Here is a 21,057-nt window from a genome sequence, read left to right as displayed (position 1 = left end):
ACAAAAAACACAATAAGCATCTGATTTCATAGCAAGCATACTCATTAAACTGGAAATTTCCATCATTGGACAGCTGAGAAAAGCAAACTTACCCATCTTTAATCTTGTTTGTGCGTTCCACGTTGTCGATATCCATGCGGATTTTGTAATTGACGTGTGGTGGAAGTTCCAAGGTGTTGTGCTGTACGTCCAGGAACACAATTCCTGCCCAGAACTTTCTGTTATCCAGGAGACTCATGGACTCATTCACCAGTTTCTCCTCTGTGCTCACAGGTTCAAGTTTATCCAGGTTTACACACTGTAAAAAACACCATAATTTAGTCACAATGTGACTTTCGCTTTCTAGTGATAGTCAATTGATTTTTATTTGACCATATTAGACTGTAAACATGCTGTTGTGTGCAGTTTAATCAATAACTTTTATAACTAAATCTATTTGACCTGTAATAATCTTTGGCTTGTTTTTGTATTACTGTAAAAGGGAACTTTTGACCCATTAAAAACGGCGATGACTAGGGAACAATGTCTTTAACCTAAATAAAAGTTGATTTTCACTTCCTTTTTATCTTTCAGATCTCCTTTTGTCAAACTAACAGACATCATATTGCTGGAATAGACATTAAAACCCCAAAAACCCACACAATTCATGCAACAGGTTATCCAAGCACGTTTTGCACGTGCCTTTCTCCCAAAAAACTTGAAATCCTGGTGGTTGTGACATGCGTGTACTATTTAACTGATGATAGGTTGTTGACGTGTTTAATGTGAAAGTATGTATGTGGGAGACAGATGGATTATGAGATAGAAAGGATGTGTGTGGGAGGAGAAAAGAAAGGAAAAGGTAGTATGAAAGAGAGCTGTTCTGACCTCCATGAAACGGGATATGCTCATAATGGCCTGGTCCGTCTCATTGAAGACATCCCGCCACGTAAATGCCGTCCCATGGGGACGCGTGTCCTCGGAGTGCTTAGACAAGAAGCTGATAACATCCTCCACGTTCCACTGAGTCCCAGCCAACTGGGCACTAAAGAAACTAGCAGTGGCGTTGTTTCGAAGAAGCGTCTGTGTTTGGAAGAACAAAAAGATGGACGTTGACATCAGCTTCAATATCAGTAATATTGACTAGTTCTCTAGTCCTGCACCGCAACCACCAGCCACATAGGGGCAGTAATGAGAGTAAGACATAACTTACCCGCATCAGATCCATTTCTTCACTATTCTCCATGAAGTTCCAAAACTTCGGTCTGGCTTCTTCCCACATTCCTCCTAAATCTCGTAGAATTCCGAGCTCCTGAAATGTCTTGTTGACCTGGGAAAGAATTAGGAAGTTGCTCCAATTGCACTGCAGATTCATGCATGCATCATGCACATGTTTTTTTCAATATGGTTACCTCATGAATGATCTTCTGGGTTGCAGGGCTATGTGGCGTATAGAGGATCTTCCCCATCAGAAGAGGTTTCAATGCCCTCCAGATCATCCGAGAGATGGGACTGGCTTCCATGTTCCTCATCAAGTTGTTACAGTATGGAGCTAGAAACACAATGCATGAGAATATGCATTAAAGGACAATTTAGCACCCGTTTACTGCATACTCTGTATCGTATTGTATACTGCTAGTATGTTATTTCCAATGCAGTGCATGCTGTTTATGAAAAAGCATGTTAATTGCAGGGTTGTTATTGTTAACTAAAACTATATAAAATTGTTTTTGTTAATTGAAATAATACTGAAATAAAGCAGAATATAAATATTAAAACCTTAAACAAACTTAAACCTAAATAAAAATAGTACTGAAATCACTAAAACTAAACAGAAATAAAAAAAAGCTAAATATAAAAATAATAACAACGACAAAACAAAATTACTAAAACTATTATTAAAATGAAAACTGAAAATATAAAAGCTATTAATAAATACTATAATATTATATTAATAATACTAAAAAAGAAACAGTCGTAGGTTTGACGTACTGGTGGTATTGTCGTAGACTGAAGCCGATTCGTCATCACTATCGTTGTGGCTGCCGAACAGCGCCTGGAAATTGCTGTCCTCGTACCAGTTGAGGGATTTAATCTTGAGGCCACCTCCTTCCGGGTGTCCACACACAATACGGGACACAGCCTGGTACATCAGACTCGGAGAGCCAGTGGCGTTTTCGGTCAGAAACAGGATCTCATTTCGCAGGTCAATCCAGCTCCTCATACTGGCCAGCTGAAAGAATGATGAATGTTACAATTTTAACCGAGTCTGATAAGTGTCTGATTGATATGTAATCACACAACCAATTTACTTAGTGGTTTTCATCAGTTCGTTAAACAGGCATGTCGTTTTCTATATTAAGTTGGTGTGTGTTTTTAATCAATTAGTTGACCCAAAATAGAAAAATTCTGTCATCATTCTAGCACCCTCATGTTGTTCCTAACGCATATGTTTTTATTTAAAGTCTCCCTCGGGTAAAAATCAAGGTTTTAATATTGTTTATACGTCTATGTGGTGTTTTTAATATGCTTTAAGACAAACCATGTGTAAATTCATGCCAACACTATTGCTGAGTATTTTCTCCTTAAAACTGCAGTGAACTAAAGACAGTCTCAAAAACGTGGTTTGAAATCGCTGGTGTTTCTGACGTCACAAACTACCTTGTAACCAATCAGGTCAACGTGTGATCGTCAACGACTGGATGTCTGAGCTGGTGAGAGTGAGTGGAGACGGGGCTAATTTGCATATTCATAGAACCGCGAATACTAAATGAGGCAAGGGAGTTACATTCAAGATATTTTAAGGCATGAAGATTTTTTTTTCTAGGAAAAAACATTTAAATATGTAATTTTGCTGATCAAATATGAGTTTTAAGGGATAAAATGATTGACTACAGGCGGACTTTAAGAACAAATGGATTCATGTTGAAGAATGACTAGTCACTCTATGCAGTTTCAAGCATCAAAAGCACTATAAAAGTAGTTAATTCAACACAATATCCAACTGAAGCCATATGATAGCAATTTAAGCAATTGGTGTATGTAAATGGTTGCGACCAGATCATTGAGACGCTTGAGAATTGGTTCAATCTGATTCATGAATTTATCATTCAGACATAATTTTTTGTGATTTGAATCAAATAATTAACTGAAAACAAAAGAGTGATTAGTTCACAAACCCATGAAATCCTTGGAACATAATACACAAGTCGTTTGAACTACTATCATGATCCATGCTTTTGTGTCCTTTTTAGAGAACGAAAGCTCCAGTTTCTAGTCATTGTAATTGAAAAGAGCCTAAAAGAGCGACTCCTTTTGTGCTTCCTTGAAGGACGTTATACTGGTTTGGAACAACATGAGCGTGAGTAAATAATAAAATAATTTAAATTTTGGGATATCTATCCCTTTAACAGTACATCAAAGAGAAATTTGACAAGCATTACAAGGAATAATGTTAGTATTTCATTATTACGCCAGTGCAGGCTATGTTTGCAGGCTAGGCAAAATCCTTAAAAGCTACTGTCATTGTCTAACTCCTGTTTGGATGTTTAACCAACAATCCTGAATCCAGAGAGCAGATCCCCCGAGGGCCTGTCAAATTGAACACAACTAATATTAGACAAATAAACCCTCCCATGAAAAGCTGGTTCTGCTTTTTCAACAAACAAAGGATTGTCAAACATAACAGAAATCTAACATAAATGCATGTCTAAACTGGGAGGTTTGCTTTTGGAGGGTGGCTGACAAGAAGAGAAATGTTATTCTGTGCTGGTCAAGATATTTCACGTTAAAGCAAACCCAAGAGGAAACTTTCATTTTTATTATAAGACTTACGAAAAAGTCTCCAGTGTCTCCATTTAATCTCATTGCTGTCTAAGCAACTGAGACATTAAAGAAATCTCATTAGTGATTTTTCTTTCACACCTGGCTATGTTCGGATAAGCACACTATACACTTACTATTTCTGTAGTATGTATACTGTGTACATAATGCGTACATTTAATAAAAAAAAAAGCAGTGTATACTGAATAATATGCAGTAGTTGGATAGTTTCAGGATAGGATAGTTTGACTGAGTAGAGAATTGTGTCTCCTGGTCATTCATTTTAAACCAGGTGTGGTGCACAGCATAAAGCTTTGCTGGTTGAAACCACGTGAGCCTTACGGATCTGACTCAGCAAGCATGCGAGTCACTTGCTGCTATTTTAGTGTAAAAGTGCCAAGAGAATGGAGGGTGGAGAGTGCAACAGATGTCATACCGCAAAAATAGAGAGGAGGGAGGGATAATGTCCCCTCATGTCCCTTCTAAAACAAAGCTGTACAGAGAAAACTCCTAAATAACTGCACTGCAACAACAAAAAAATATTTTAAATCAATATATATCATTTGAAACAAATGAATTATAATGTATAAAACTTTCAAGGTTTTTGAATGTCTAATGTATTGTTTTTCACTTTAATCAGCATTCATCCAGTCTCGTACCAACACAGTAAAAGGTTACTGGAATTCACCATCCGTCTCAAACATGAGGGTGAGCCAGATTAGAGAAATGGGTTGAGTTTAGTGTTCCATTCAGTGAGACTTGTAGCCAAAGGTTTCCCTTTCAGTGAAGCAGAGAACAGAGAGGCTTTTGTATGGGCAAACAGGTCATGAACGCCCATCTCTCTGTGTAAAGCAAACGTCTTTATTGCAGTCTTTAGATACTGACTGCTGAGTAGATTGTGTGACTCTCTCTCTGGATGCTTGTTCAGCTGTGCTTGGTTGTATATCTGTCCAGCTGGGAGCTGAAACAACTTTCTCTTCTTCCCACTGTGCACCACTACAGCTGGCAAACGAGACACTACCGAACTCATCGACACATGCAAGCCCAATGTGACACCTTTACTCCTGCGTCACAGGCCCAGCAGTTGTCCCCGCCATTAAATGTCACTTTCACTCTCATGGGATGGTTTAGAGCCTTACCGGGTTAGGTTTGTTTGAATTATGACAAAGAACTCTCATTTGCAGTTGATGGACAGTTCACAGAACAGCTCAGGATTGGTTTACATTGCCTGTAGTGATAAACTCTTAATAAATAATATGAGATCTACCTCCACAGCCAGTGATCCCAGGCTCTCCAGAAGATTGTCTGTGGCTTTGGAAACTTGACGGACATCAGTGGCATTAGTCCTTATGTCTGACTGGTAAAAGGCAGAGAAAAAATTATTATTGTAATAAGTTGTAATACAGTTATTGAAAAATAATAGTGTTTATATATACAGTGCAATGCATAAGTTAATACACCCATGCTAAAGTTGACTAAAAAGAGGAATAAAAAATCATATTTTGGAAATTGAACTTAATGCCTTAATTTAAAAAATTAGGAAAAATCCAACCTTTTAGGACACCAATTTTCTTTGTGAATGAATGAATTGGCATGGAGTACTTTCCATAAGATCATCTCTCAATGCAAATCAAACCAGCTATTAGGCTAACTGAAATAAAACCATGCCAATCTCTAGGTATGGTGAAGGCTATGTGATGATGTGGGGCTATTTTAATTCCAAAGGCCAAGGGAACTTTATCACGATGCATAGTATCCTAAAAATTAATAATAAAAAAATACTTAAAAATAAAAATCTGCCTGCCTCTATGGGAATTTAACATAGGGGTGTACACACTTATGCACCATGTATTTTAAGGAAGAACATTTATTTATTTACGATACATTATTCATTCACAAAGAAAATTGGTGTCCTTAAAGGTTGGATTTTTCCTAATTTTTTTAATTAAGGCATTAAGTTCAATTTCCAAAATATGATTTTTTATTCCTCTTTTTAGTCAACTTTAGCATGGGTGTATTAACTTATGCATTGCACTGTATATATATATATATATATATATATATATATATATATATATATATATATATATATATATATATATACAGTATATAAAAAAATAATCTAATGTAAATTTTTTATAATTCACAATATAAAAATATATATATATATAATGTACATGGAATATGTCTAAAATACATTTACATAGTTTAGTTTCATAGTTCAGTGTCAATCAGTTTATATGGCTGTTAAATCAAATCTAGTCACTCATGTTAGTGCTGACTCATTCTTGAGGCATCTAATTTGCATGATTGTAAATGATCAAAGAACCATAAATGTTACGCATGGTCACATTCATTCCATGCATTCTATATGCCAACAGCCAGCGAAATCAAACTAAGATGACCCATTAATCTGGGTTTCCAGTTGAGTTGAGTCAAAATCATCTTTCATTGACCAGCGTGATCTATGAGTCAACCCGACATCTTGACATTTTTTGGAAATCATAGGAAGAAGCAGAACAGAGGAACTGAAGCTGTCATGACGTGTTGTAACTTCCAGCCGTGCCTTCAGGCTGTATATTAAGGTAGGTGTGTAGGGCAACAGGCAACGACATGCATCCTCCCACGCTCTTCATAACCCGCTAACTCTTTCATTCTTTTTCCTTTTCTCTCTTTTAGTTGACTGTTGAATTGTTTGTGTCTTGGCACAATGCACGCCAATGATAAAGTTGCCTGGGTTTGTTTTTAAAACCACTATCAACAGCAGTGGAGGAGGAGAGGACACTATTGCACCGGTTTGGAAGATAAGATGATGACCTCTGTCACCCTAAGACACACGGTGGGGGTACCTTATTCAGCAACAGTTTAATTTACACCCTTTGCTAACAATAAAGCAACACCATCTGGACACCCCTCTTATATTAACATGGTTTAGAGGTGGTGTCAGATAGTAGAGTGAAAAATTAGCATAAAGACAATGTAGTCTGTTTTAGGACCTTGTTTTGCACTGTGACATATTGTTGATAATAAAAAAATCAAAAAGCATTCAGAGCTTTTTGTAATTACTCTCGATGGTTGTCACAACTGTAAAACAATATTATTTTAATATTTTTGACCCCCCCCCCCCCCCCAAAAAAAACAAACAAACATAAAAAATATATAAACAGAATTATAATATTTAAGTAAATACATTAACTAATTAATTGCACTGATATAATAATATTTTATTGTTTTCATGTTTTTCTTTTGATTTTTGTGTGGAATTTTAGCTACAATAATGTCCCATTCGTTAACATTATAGTTAATGCATTAGCTAACATTAACTAACAAAAAGGAATATATATTTTTACCCCATTTATTTATCTTTGTTAATGTTAGTTAATAAAAATATTTTTTTTTGTTAATGTTAGATTACAGTACATTAACTAATGTTAAAAGATACAACTTTTATTTTTAAAAATGTATTAGTAAATGTTGAAATTAACATGAACTAATATTAACAAGTGCTGTAGAAGTATTGTTCATTGTTTGTTAATGAAACCTTGTTTTAAAGTTTTACCAATAGGTTTTTTTTAGAATATGATACTTTTAATATATACAATGGTACTGTTTGATTACCATATTTATATTCCATAGAAATTACTTCAGAGAATACCATGGTTATATCATGGTTCTTCCATTGAATATTTAAGGATAATGCCATGATTTAAAAAAAAAAACGCATATAAAATCTGTTCATTTTGATTCACTGTACTATGTTTCTTACCCTAAGAGGTTTGAGGAAATCCAGGTTGGACTTGAAGTGTCTCTCGGCCTGGTCTAGCCAGCTATTTGGAGACCTGCAGATGATGTCCTGGGTGAATCTCGCCACCCCTTTGTCTGGGATGGTCACAAAGTCCTCAAGTGTGGTGGAGCTGCACATATCTCTCAGATGGACGCCAAAACCTTTGATCAGCACCTAAAACATGAAGAGCATCGGTGATAACCGGTAAGGTTGAGGGCAGATAAGAAGGTGTTCATGTGATCCGTGAGGGGTTTTGGAGATAGACGGGACAGAACTGTTCATATGACCTATGAGTTTATTATCAGGAGAGGGTCATTATAAAGTACTTAGACTAGATGCCTAGAATACATATTGTGAGGGTACATTAGGGTAAAACTAGGCTGCCTATGGTCATTTATGAGGACTGTAGATTGTTTAATGCCCTGAGGGCACGTCACACCGCTAACAGCTGTTGATTTCCCAAAAAATTGAGCTGCATGCTGGTTTCCTCTCTTTAACTGATTCCCAGGGGCAGATTAGCAGCATGTGTGGTGTAAACTAATCAAAATGGACCTAGAAACAATGACCGTGCCATACGTACTGTATGCACTGTAATTACTGTACAACAGATGTGACGTTTGGGTCTTTGTTTTAGCTTGAGCATGGAAGAAATGGGTGAACTTGAGTCATCTTATGGTCACCATTGTTTTTTTCCCCCTTCAAAATAATGCTTTTCGATGCTCACCTTTTCAAGATTCACATCAGCTTCCAGAATATTCTTCACAGAATTCTGGGGAAAGGAGGCATTTTGCCGGAGGAACGTTGAGAGGGTCTCATTTTCACGCAGGAAGTCCTTCAGCTTGAAACCTAAGGACAAATATGCCACTTTAGTGTGTGCATGTTAAGGAATGCTTTACAAAACCAACATACAATGGCTGTAGTTATAGGTTTTTCAGCAATTTGACCAGACTTTCAATTTGAGCAGATCCGCCCCTCTATTTTAGGATTAATTATTTTAGAAACGCACCCCACTTTCCATCAATTTACATTTACATCACAGTCTTAGAAAACCTCAAACTTTTGTTCTGAGTACATGCGCTCACTTGCTGAAACTTAGCGCTGTTCATTCAGGCGGCGAGCTTTTGAGAGTGTTAACTACACACTCGTGTGCTCTCCTTAAATTTCATTCCTCTTTCAAAGTTCAAGTACATGTCGGAGCAGGCCAGCTAGTGCGGTTCACCTGGGCGTGGAAAGAAACATCGACTGATTCATCGCGTGATTCCACAAACAACACACGGGGAGTCTAGTTGCCTAAATGTTCTGGAATCTACAAAAGGGGATGAAGTGGCCCACACAAATCCATAAAAATGGAACAGATTTACTTAAGACTCCCATTCCTTTCTTAAATGTGTGACATTATGCTACTGTTAATAAGTTTAGATTTTTTTTAAAGATTTTTTTTTATTCGGAAAAGATTAATCAATTTCTGAAGGATGATGTGACACTGAAGACTGGATTAATGATGCTGAAAATTCAGCTTTGCATTATAGGAATATATTACATTTTAAAATCAATATAAATAAATTCAGCCTTGGTGAGCATAAGATAGTGTACCTCTTAGATGATATAAATCTTAAAATAAAAAAAAAGCACATTTTTACATTATCTGATGGAAGTGATGAGTCCCAAACAAATCCCTATTCTTGATGGAAATGCTTCAAGTCTGTAAATTTGGGGATCGCAAACAGTCGACACCCCCTCCTCAAATCCATACGCATAAAGCCAGTCATTCACACCTAGCTAACAACTATCTGCGATAACCCTCGGCCAGAGCAGCCCAACTGTCTCCCTGTCTTCCTTCTGTGCTGTTCATGGAAACAAAGGCTGGAAGTGTGTCCATTGCAAGGGAGGGGCGAAACCCCCAGGAGGTGGTAGATTCCTGAACTATTCATTCGCTTCCACACTAATCAGTCTTTTGAAAAGAGGCTTAAGGGGGTAGAAATAGGGGAGTGCAATGGGGTCTGAAAAGACATGTGCACGGACCTTCTGTAAAGTCATGGCTAATTACATCTGTTAGGCCTTTTTAGATTGGACAGGTATATGCAAGCTCAAAATGAGAAAGTCTTCAAGAGTTTAAAGGAGGTGAAATTGGGATAAATTACATGTTGAAATCAGGATACTTGGTATATGTAATGCAGGGGTTTCCAAAGCCTTAATCCAGTTCTTAGACAGTTGTAATTTATGTCTGAAATTCACACTACCATTCAAAAGTTCGGGTTGATAAGACCTTTTTTTCTGTTTTTGAAAGAAGTCCCTTTTGCTCACCAATGCTACTTTTATTTGATCAAAAATATGGTAAAAACGATAATATTGTGAACTATTATTACAATTTAAAATAACTGTTTTTTATTTTAATATATTTTAAAATATAATTTATTTCTGTAATGCAGTTGTAGTTTCAGCATCATTTCTCATGTATATCATACATTACAACAGTCTTCAGTGTCACATGATCCTTCAGAAATCATTCTGCTGATTCGCTGCTCGAGAAACTATTTTCGAGAAACATATTTTATTATCAATGTTGAAAAAAATGTTGCTGCTTAATGTTTTTAAGTCATTAATTATATATTTTTCAGGATTATTTGATGAATAGAAAGTTCAAATGAACAGCATTTATTTGAAATAAAAATCTTTTGTAACATTATGAACATCTTTACAGTCTCTTTTAAACAATTGAATGCATCCTTTTGAACAAAGTTTTTTTTTTTTTTTTTTTTTTTTTTTTTTTTTTTTTTTTGCAGGAAGTGCGCAAACCGTTTAAGTGCTGTCAGGACAGGTATGTGAATATACAAGTCAAACGCTCAACTAAACCCTCAATAGCCAAAGAGAACACCATTACATTATTAATTTGGCCATTTCAACGATTGGCGTCATTTTTTAAGCCTGAATGTTTTTAATGAACATTGTAACCCATTATGTGGCTAATTGTAAAGCAGATTTTTAAAGCTCTTTGTGAATCCAGCATTACAACTATCACGGCAAATGATCTAGGTGTGAATGAGTTTAAGCTTTAACTGTAACCTAAACCCAACGAACTCAACTCATTCATGTCTGTTGTCATTAGTTGAAATCAAAAGAGGAGAATAAAGACAGAAATGAATGAGATCGCAGCATGCGGATGCCACGATAAGCCCCACAATGACTGGATGGCGAGTTCAAAGCATTCCTATTGTCATGCACGACAGCCGGAGACACAATAATGAAGCTTTAATTTGAACAGGTGGGCTGACATGGCTCTTTTTCTTTAAGACTCTTCTACATTGGGAAAACAGGAAAGTGTATTATGGTTACATTTTAGCTCAATTTTGGTTTTATTTTATTCTCTGTCTGTATAGCTCTGAAGGGAGCAATTAAAAGTCATCTACCAATTTCACTAACTGTAAAATGTTACTCCAGACGTTCAGTGATTGCGTCTGTACAACCTCTCCTCCATTAGCAGAGAAATGCGATTAAAGCTCACTTAGCGTGAGAAGAGAAGTCTGTGAACAGGAAGAGACAGTTCATGGTGCTTACCCAGCACACGCTAAGTGAATTGAATAGAGAAGGTAATGCTAGAGGATTGGATTCTGGGATGTTTGTGCGTATTTTACACCCACACTAGCCCTCAAACCGACTTGCCATGGCTTGTATGAAAGGCTTGATCCTTCATTCAGCCACCCACCTTTTCCTCTCCCAGTGGAAAAAAATCACAATTCCAACAAATCCTCAAAGACTGATGGGCATCAACCTTTCACTTGTATGTATGTTTACAAGGATTTACTGATAATTCGAATGAGTCACTTCATGTTAGGAGAAGTATTTGCTATGGGCGTTTCTGAACAAAATCTTCATGTAGTGCTTGCATCTCATTTTGGTCATTTGCATACTTGATACTTGATATATAAAAACGTTAAGTTTATTATGTTAATGATGCTGAATGCCATTGGTTCTTGTGGGTCTCTTGACTGATTTTCAAAGTTTGAATATAAATGAATATGTTGTCATATAACTAAATCAGTAGACCATGGCTCTAGCAATGCAAAGGTTATGGGTTCGATTTTCCAGGGAAAGCAAGAACTGATGAAAAAAAAAAAAAAAAAAAAAAGTACCCTGAATGCAATGCAAGTCGCTTTGAATAAAAGTGTCTGCCAAATGCATAAATGTAAATATGGCTTTAGAAGACTTGAGAGTACAGTGCACAAGTCATATCACTTTTATTGTACTTTGATGTCTTTTTTGTCCTTTTAAGAGCTTGGTCACTGTATGCATTCACTTTATGGAAAAGAACAGCTCAGGCATTTGAAGTTTGGAATGATAAGAAGATGAAGACAGAATTGACATTTTCAGGTGAGCTATTTCTTTAAGAAAATGTGAAATGTTTTTATTCTAGGCCACAGTACTGTACTCACCAGCTGTGTTATTTTGCATGACTTTTACTGCCCTGATAAGCTCCTTGAATCCATCTAAGCTCTTGTCATTTTGACTGTACAGTAAAATCTTCTTGGCATCAGAAAACAGGCGTGAGATTCTGATAAACAAAGCAGAATTATTACCAAATTGCACTCAATGTCTTGTATTACATATACTAGGTCACATTAGAGCTGACAACCCTGTTATTTCGAAGTCTTCAGCTGAAGGCAACAACTTACATGGAATCATTGAAGTTTCCAACGACTCCCGGAGATTCCCCAGGGGTTGGGTGTCGGAAGCACGGATTGTTGGCATTGCAGACAATGCCCTGGATCCATGGCAGGGTGCCTGCTGAGGGCATGGCTTTGTTGGGAAAGTGACCTGTAACAAATAAAGGGAGACGAAATGAACTACCCTATTGAAGAGGATTGAAAAGAGTTTCCACATTAAGGCTTTCTACAGAAGAGAAGAAAGTGTACACGGTAAAACCAGCATAATCAACACAATGGAATAGAGTGATGAAGTCAGAAAAAGTATATTTCTTGTAAAATATTTTTTTTCCCAGATAATGCATCATTTGACTTCAAAAGCTCATCTACTTCATGCACGATGACTGACCATGATAACGGGCAGCTTTTAGATAGTGAATGACATGCTATCAGATTGACATCCAATGGCATGGACATGATGTTCCGGATGAGATTTTGATTATTTATACCTCCTAGTGCGGCCTGCGGCCAATCCCCATGCCCATATACACCCATATACAGATAATGGACAACGTGCACCCTTAGACTTCCTTATCTTCCCACAGACCTAAAAAACATCAGCAAAAATCAGACTCCCCATCCCTGGAAGAAGCGTACTCTACGAGGAGACCTTATCAAGTGATTACCTAAGCAGTATATGTGACCTATGCCCCCCCCCCCCCCACGCACACCAGAGGCTCACTGTTATTTCTATAATGAGTCAAATGTATAGGCCTGCTATCAGTCAACCTTAAGACTGCCAGCTGCTCCATTGCTGAGCACAGCAAAGATAAGATAATACTTTCAGCATGAAGTAATCAATTCAGGGGATATTTGTTCAATTCCATATAATTATTTAATTTAAAATAATTTATAACAGGGTGAATCTGATGAAAAGCATATATGGGTCATACTTAAACTTAAAAAAAAAAAAAAAAGAAGTTTTGTAACTTAAGAATATGAAGCCTATTTTTAGGAACATTAAAGTTTTTTTTTTCCACAATAATCAAGCACATTTTCCCCAGTTCTCATGAAAGACTGAATTTTCATTATTTCTATATATATATATATATATATATATATATATATATGCTTAATTGTATAACAAAATACAAAAATAAATCTGTATGGTGTATATATATAAACCATACAGATTTAGTTTTGTATTTTGTTATACAATTAAGCATATTCTGTAAAAATACTTTAATAATGTATATACAAACATGTAATAATGTAAACATATTTTTATTTTAAATTCAGCATAAATTAAAAGATGTACAATATATACTGCCAGGATATATAAAAATGCAACTTGTATATTATAATTATGTATGATAATAAATTAAATTTTTATATATCCTAGCAGTATTTGTTGTACGTCTTTTAATTTATGCTGAATTTAAAATTAAAATATCATGCATTACAGTATTTTTACAGAATGTGCTTAATTGTCATAACACAATACAAAATTTAAATTATAATTCATTTTTGTATAATCAATAATTATAATTTTTTTTTTTTTTGTGGTGAAATATTTCTTGGGATTCATTTATCCACATAAGTCAAGTCAAGTCAAGTCAAGTCATCTTCATTTATATAGCGCTTTTAACAATGTAGATTGTTCCAAAGCAGCTTTACATTGATAATAGGAAATTAAAGTAAAGTGTTTTGGCTTTATAGCAGCTCTAGAATAAAGTTATTGTCCAGCTAAAGTTAATAATTTGTCTGTTTATAGCTTAAGGGACTTAATTAATACTGCTGGTTTTTGAAGTCCTAAAATTGATTATTACCAACATGATGGACATTGTTCTATGTCCATTTAATCACTTCAGCAAGAGAGGTTGCAACATGCCTGTACTCGCATATGACAAATCTACTCATCCATCCTCACACAAATCCAGACTTTAGGAGAAGTGAAATTCTGCTCAGTACTTCCTATATCCTGTTTAAACCAAAGCGGTAGCACACAGACACATTTGAACGTCAACAAGATCTCATGACCAAGGCTCACAGTTCCACAAAGAAGAACAGAAAGTTCACAATCTCACAAACTCGTATCCATTAAGACACTACATTTATTGTATGTCTTTTCAAAGGCTAATAGCCAGGCATTGTGTTTTGAATTCATGAGTAGTTTGCGACCTATAGCATTTCTTAGGTCATGGTAACATTCCTAATATATAAAATGTTGCTAATGAGGTTAGAAAAACAATCATGCACAATAAAAGCTCAGGTGCTATAAAACAAGATGTAACGATACAATGAACAAACCAGCTAATAAATGCGAACATCAATGTCACTGTACTATCAAATAACAACTGATGATAAAATATAGAACATTTTGTCCATGTTTAAATGTTCTCAAAAAATTTGAATCCCAGCATGCTCCTGATAACATCACCTAATCTTTCTACATCTGTGACTGACAGAAGACCAATTCCTCTAGTTATCAGCGAGAACTCATAAACACCCTGCGAGCTTGACACATCTGATAATAATGCACCATAAAGAATCGTGCAATGAAACAAAACGTGCATTTTCACCCCTTGCTTGCACCATGTATTTAGGTTATGCAATTAATATGCACACGTTGAAGTTGTTTTCCGAGCAACACGTGCAAGCCATTTAGTTTTCCAATGGCAAGTTGGGAATTTAATGTTACAAAACTACAAAACTAAAAGCTAAATGTTGCATTGTGCAGACACAGCACAACCGCATCGCTTCTAAAAATGCTTTTCTCTCTATTCACAGGTTGAAAAGTCCACAACTGTGAAGTATACTTACATTCATGTTGTTCGTAAGGCGGGTAATTCAACCTCACGGCGATCAGGATGAAGAAAATAAAGAGAGGCCACACAATCTCCGTCAGCAGCTGGAGCTGCAAAAGTCAAACACATGAGGACAAAAACAGTCAGCGTTTTCTGAAGTGCAGACATTAGAGACCAAACATGACTTGTAGAGCCCTCCAATGTCTAAAGTAAGGGCTTCTGGTGAGGGTAAGTTTTTATTAACAACATTTATTATTAATACATGACAGTGAATCGATCAGACCCTCCAGATATAGAACTACATGGCATGTCTGCATCGACCCAATAGGGAATGAAAGCCATCTGACCACTCTTTCTCCATTTAGCACTTTTGTGGGTAATGCTTATTTGTTTTAAACGATACACTCTAAAAAAATCTGTTTCAGTATTTCTACTGGTTTAAACCATTAAACTGTAGAAAAGTAAATTAAGGACTGTATTTTCATGCAAGTCTTTAGATATAAAAAGTATCAGTTTCCAATATGTGTTTTTGGACATAACCATGTATTAAAACGGTAGTACCATGGTAATATTGCATTTAAATATTTTTATTTGGAATGTCACAAAAAATCCTTTGTAATTACCATATTCTTGAATGTATCTTGTAAAAACACAAATTTCAGTACCATGTTATATATCAAAATACCATAGTATGGTATGTCACACTCTTAGGAAATAACCCTAGGGTTCTTGACTCAATTCTCAAGAATGCTTAATGCCAAAACATTTCTATAGAAGAGTAAATGTCTTAAATGATTGCATAATACTTTCATGTTTAAAGGGTTATTTCAATTTTAACTTGAGATAGAGTATGTTTGCAAGCTGTTTATTTAATACAATTTAATTAAAACAAAATTCATTAATTAAAATGAAATCATAAACATAAAATGTAAAAAACACATCATGTTTTGTAATGGTTTAAAGAGTAAAATATCCTATAAAATTTCAAAGAGATTTGAATTCTATGTCTGTATCTGCATCACTTTTAGGAGAGTCACATAAAAGTGGTTTGAATTTGCATTGGCCTGAGAATATTTATGTAGCAGCATTCTGCATTGAAATGACGTTAAAATAACTGAATTTGGGTTGTTATGGGATATGAACATCTTCAGATTATATAACTATCCATAAATTAAGAGCCTATAAAATTAAATCTAAAGTGACTAAATAATCTCAAGTGACAATTTTGATCTCTAAAAGCAGCATGATGTGAAATGAATCATAACTGTTACACATTTTACTTTTTTTAGTAAGCTATATTCCTAAACATAATGCATAACATGCGTAACACAAAATTATATTTGAATAAATGTTATTCTTGTTAGTGAAAGCAGATGGAAAAACGACGAGGAAACCAGAAAGATATATACAAAATAAATCCGTTGTCCTCACCGTTTGTCTCCGTCTATAGGTGAAGTTCTTCCAGAGCAGCAGACCCAGCTGAGTGGAGACAGACATCTTCACTCGGGTCCCTCTTCACTCTCAGCTCTCAGCTCTCAACTGCAACGACACAACGGAGGAGCGCAGGGTGAAAAAGACATCCAGCAGCGAACAACAGAGCAGCTCAAAAGTCCAGGACAAAGTGCAGCCCTCCTATCTGACTCTCTGCTTCTCGCTCACGTCTTCGCTTTTCATCTCTCCCCTCATGACCCGTTTTAGGGAAGGCTAGCATTTTCTTCTTCCCATAATTCCTAGAAGTGGTGGACCTTGTAGTGTCAGAGTGTCATCAAGCAAGGAATTTCACAGGCCATTAGGGTCTCTGGGGTAGGTAGCTTTATTCCTAATGGCCATGTTTGATCAAAGAGCTTCATTTAAAATGCACAGATTTGCTGGAAGTCAAGGAGAGAATCGGTGGCCTTGCTCTATGCTAATGATTCTATTCAAATGCGAAAAGGGTCCAGACATTCTTGAGTGATCTTCTAATGCTCACATTGTTTTCAGTCTCTGTATCCTTTCAGTGATTTAATCAGCTATCCCCAAACAGATATGATCAGGTTTGTGTCAGATGGGATAGGATGGAAACAAAACTTAACCCTGTAAAGCCTGACACATATGAAATAATATTTAGGGGGAAAAAGCATGCATGTTTTTGTTGAGTATCATATTTAATACATCAGGCTGGTTGGCTCATATACTGTAGTGTGATAGTGAGAATATGGAGCTCAGACTCAAGGAGCAAAAACACCTTAGTTTTATTCAGAGGCTCAACATTGAAATATATTCTGAAATATAACAAAAATATATGATGTTAAGTGTGAAATATATTTATTGGGACAATTTCAAATATTTGCATATATTCCAAAATATACTCTGAAAATATATTTCAAATATATTTCTTTTGTGTATGGGGGACAGCCTTTGTCGCACCACTGTGATGCAATCGGCCTTCAAATGCGGCCTTCGAAGGATGCAGTCTCTGAATTGGGATGCAGCTAATATGTACACTTCAGGCAGATCCATAGAGGCACAGCAGATTATGCTTCATTTACCCCGACCCCACAGAACTCTTAGTGTATGGTATCGGAGTTATTTTGACATTTAACCACATTTTATTTGTAACTACCTTAAGCTGACTGTTTTTACACAGTTATAGTTTTGTTACACAGTTATTGTATTGTTATCATTTTCGTTTGTGAACTTCTTTATATTTTCTCTAACAGCCCAAACATACTATAGAATGGTGCATAAAACAAATTCATAAGGAAAAAAACTGTAAATAATAAATCAGCTCCTTTGCGGATTCCAAGTGATCAAGGGCTTAAGGCGTTCCATTTAAACTCATTGCAAGGTTTCCGCCAGTAGTGGGCACTGGTGCAACGTAAGCAATGACGTACAACGGCGTGAACGAGACAGAAGGAAGTTAGCGAGGAAAATTGGACTTAAACGTAGCCATTGAATTACTCGCTCAATCGATTCATTCGCTCAAGTCTCGGATTCATTCAGGAATGAAACGCCACTCTGTTCGCCTATGCTGTGAGTCAGTCGCACAACGGGTCTGTGACTTTGCTTTGGGAGTTTAGCTGACAGAGAAAATAAAACACACCGTTTTGAGTGACATCAATTAATACTCAATATCAATTAAACAAATTCTGCGTATTGCCTAAAAAAAGTTATGATCGCAGCATCGACTAGAAAAGATACTAATGTAAATGCATTTGCTCCGTGCTGTCCAGTGCATCGTGAAGTTTTGCCACACAGATTTTGAGAGCTGGCCAGCTAAATAAAACAGGCGGTGTGTCAAATAAGTGGACTAATGGGTAACGTGGGAGCAGATGCGAGGTACATTCATACTTCCGATATAAACATAGTGCATTTCTCTGGCATACTATGTCTACACAGAAGGAAGCCTTGTCTAGGCTCTGCCTTGGTAGGGTTTGTGTCAAGCCATTAGTCTGGTTGATGAGAAAGAGATTAAATAGATGCAATAAGCGCTGTAAGAATCAGTACAACTGTGGCAGCGGATGACTATTATTCTTGTTTTTAATGTTTTAATTAAATTTCAAACAAATAAAGGCAATGTACAGTCAGAACTGCAATAATATACATAGAAAAACATACAGCCAGGGGGGGGGTAAGCTAAACATTAAGTAAATATATTAAAGGACTTGCATGACTATTCTGTTTGGTTGACCAATCAGTGTAAAGGGGCGTTTCATTCCCGCCCACATATTTTGGATTTATTGTTTTTCCATTTGGGAAAAAAGAACAAAGTGTGATGAAAACAAGAATAAAAAAATAAAAAAACATACACGAGATGGGATTCCCTACCTGGGAATCATTTCTCTTGTCATAAGGAAATCTATAACTCATGTACGATTAACCAAATTAATCATGTATAAACAGTGGCATTGATTGAATACACATAAGAAAATAATATTTCTCTTACAGAGATTATTAGCTCTGTGTGTTCATGAGAAGGGTCGAATAGGCTATGTGATAAATTAACGGTGTATTCGTCTTAACGTTTTGAAGACAAAAACGAGAAAAAAAAATGATCCGAAGGTAGGACCATGCACCTTTGTCTGTCTGGTTCACTGTTCTAATGTTTCTGTTCTCAAATAGCAATCCTGATCTGTCCACTGATAAAGAACCACAGGTTGTCACTTTTTCTATTTTCTGTTAGCCTTCTGTTAGTTTTTTCTTTAAAAAACAATGTCAGATTTTGTTTCTGAATTTGTCATGCAGTTAAATATCAAGTGTGTGTCGCATAATTTCATGAAGCATTACTTCGATGGGAGGAAAAAAAAAACTTACCAGTAGACTGAACTTTCATTCAACCATTTCTTTTGACAACTTTTACTCTCTCTCTCTCTTCATAAATTCTAAAATTTTGTTGTTATAGCGCTTAGCCTAGGCTACTATTTGTATTGTATTCAATTTCAATAATACATCTAAAACGTTGCGTTTGCGTTCATTCTTTAAAAAAAACATAAACGTTGTTAAAGAAAACGAAGCATAAATGTATATCTTACCCAGATGTATCTTCTTTGATGGACATTCGCTGTAATCCCTATGAATCAGATGTATATTGATTCACTCCGGTGACGCCGGTGGTGCTCGTGCGAAGAAGCATCTGAAGATTTTGAAGTGGTTTTATAGCGCATCCGCTCTGAGCGCCGGGGGTTACTGTCGGTCATCCAGTGTACTGCTCCTCTACAAGAGGAGCCCAAAACAGCTCTTAAACTGCATAACTGCTAACATCTGCCGACGAATGAATGCTATGAAAACAATGCAGAGGGAAACGTGCCTTTTCCACTGTTTTTCGGGAAACTATGACATTTTGTTTGCTTTTTAAAAGCCATTAGCAGAAACTATTTATTATTTAAAATACAGATGATGGCAAAGTATTTATATGCAGTCAGGGTCTTGAATGCAGGCAGAACACTTGACTCATTCCCTTTCACTTTTCACTTCAGTGAGATCGATTTCTTTGGAAATGGTTGATGGGATGTGATACTCTATGTAAAGTGTGTATGTGTGTGCGTGTGTATATGTATATATATACCCCCCCCCCCCATATTATATATATATATATATATATATATATATATATATATATATATATATATATATATATATATATATATATATATATATATATATATATATATAGTCATGTGAAAATAAAGAAGGACAATAAAAACGTATCTGGTCTTTAGCATGTCAAGTCACTTCAAGTCAAGTTAGATTGTTTCAAAGCAGCTTTACAGTGTTAACAGGAAAATGATGCATTTCAGTGTTCAGTGTTGATTCATTTCCTTTGCGAAGATCATCTATTATTAAATCAGTTCATCTGTAATCTATAATCATCGATAATCTATAAAGCAGTTTGTCAAAAAAACATTTCATTGCTTAGCTCAGTTCAGTTCTCATACAACAGTGCTGTACAGTCAGATCAATAATATTGTTGAATATTAAGTGTCCCCTGCTAAGCAAGCCAGAGGTGACAGTGGCAAGGAACCCAAACTCCATCAGGTGGCAGAATGGAGTAAAAAACCTTAGGAGAAACTAGGCTCAGTTGGGGGACCAGTCCTCCTCTGGCCAAAAATGAGGTACCTCAGATGAACACCACCACATGACATATTACACCGTGTCATGGTTTGACAAAAACTAGACCAAAATGGAGAATCCATGTGTGACGAACTACACCCTTACTGTTTCTATAGGAATTAAGAGAGTAGCAGTCAGGAGGTTCTAATCAAATGTCTTTGATTAATTGATCATCAGCAAGTGTGATCACCTCTATAAAAGCAGAAGTTTTGTCTGTTTGCTGGTCAGGATCATGCATGTGTGTCTTAACAATGCCAAGGAGAAAAGACGCCATGATCTTAGAGAAGCAATTGTTGCTGCCATCAATCTGGAAAGGGTTATATGGCCATTTCCAAACAATTTGAAGTCCATTATTCTACAGTGAGGAAGATTATTCACAAGTTCAAAACATTCAAGACAGTTGCCAATCTTCCCAGGAGTGGACGTCCCAGCAAAT

General features: G+C 36.1%; 1 protein-coding gene across 1 annotated transcript in view; it reads right to left on the bottom strand.

Moving 5' to 3' along the window:
- The window catches only part of abca1b (ATP-binding cassette, sub-family A (ABC1), member 1B), a 36,525-nt gene extending 16,865 nt beyond the window's left edge, over positions 1 to 19,660 (bottom strand). The window contains exons 1-13 of the mRNA XM_079891992.1: positions 19,544 to 19,660; positions 16,464 to 16,571; positions 15,049 to 15,142; positions 12,256 to 12,397; positions 12,016 to 12,134; positions 8,310 to 8,431; positions 7,568 to 7,759; positions 5,069 to 5,158; positions 1,972 to 2,212; positions 1,392 to 1,531; positions 1,193 to 1,309; positions 868 to 1,062; positions 93 to 298 (exon numbers count right to left, since the gene is read on the bottom strand). Of these exons, the coding sequence (XP_079748118.1) occupies positions 93 to 298; positions 868 to 1,062; positions 1,193 to 1,309; positions 1,392 to 1,531; positions 1,972 to 2,212; positions 5,069 to 5,158; positions 7,568 to 7,759; positions 8,310 to 8,431; positions 12,016 to 12,134; positions 12,256 to 12,397; positions 15,049 to 15,142; positions 16,464 to 16,529 (1,724 nt within the window). The 5' untranslated portion in view covers positions 16,530 to 16,571; positions 19,544 to 19,660. The remainder of the gene's footprint in view (positions 1 to 92; positions 299 to 867; positions 1,063 to 1,192; positions 1,310 to 1,391; positions 1,532 to 1,971; positions 2,213 to 5,068; positions 5,159 to 7,567; positions 7,760 to 8,309; positions 8,432 to 12,015; positions 12,135 to 12,255; positions 12,398 to 15,048; positions 15,143 to 16,463; positions 16,572 to 19,543) is intronic.
- Between the last annotated feature and the right edge of the window lie 1,397 nt (positions 19,661 to 21,057).

This window comes from Squalius cephalus (assembly GCF_949319135.1).
Source record: "Squalius cephalus genome assembly, chromosome: 14".
NCBI lineage: Eukaryota > Metazoa > Chordata > Actinopteri > Cypriniformes > Leuciscidae > Squalius > Squalius cephalus.
Note: the sequence above shows the minus strand (reverse complement) of the source record. Positions and strands in the feature narration are given on the sequence as shown.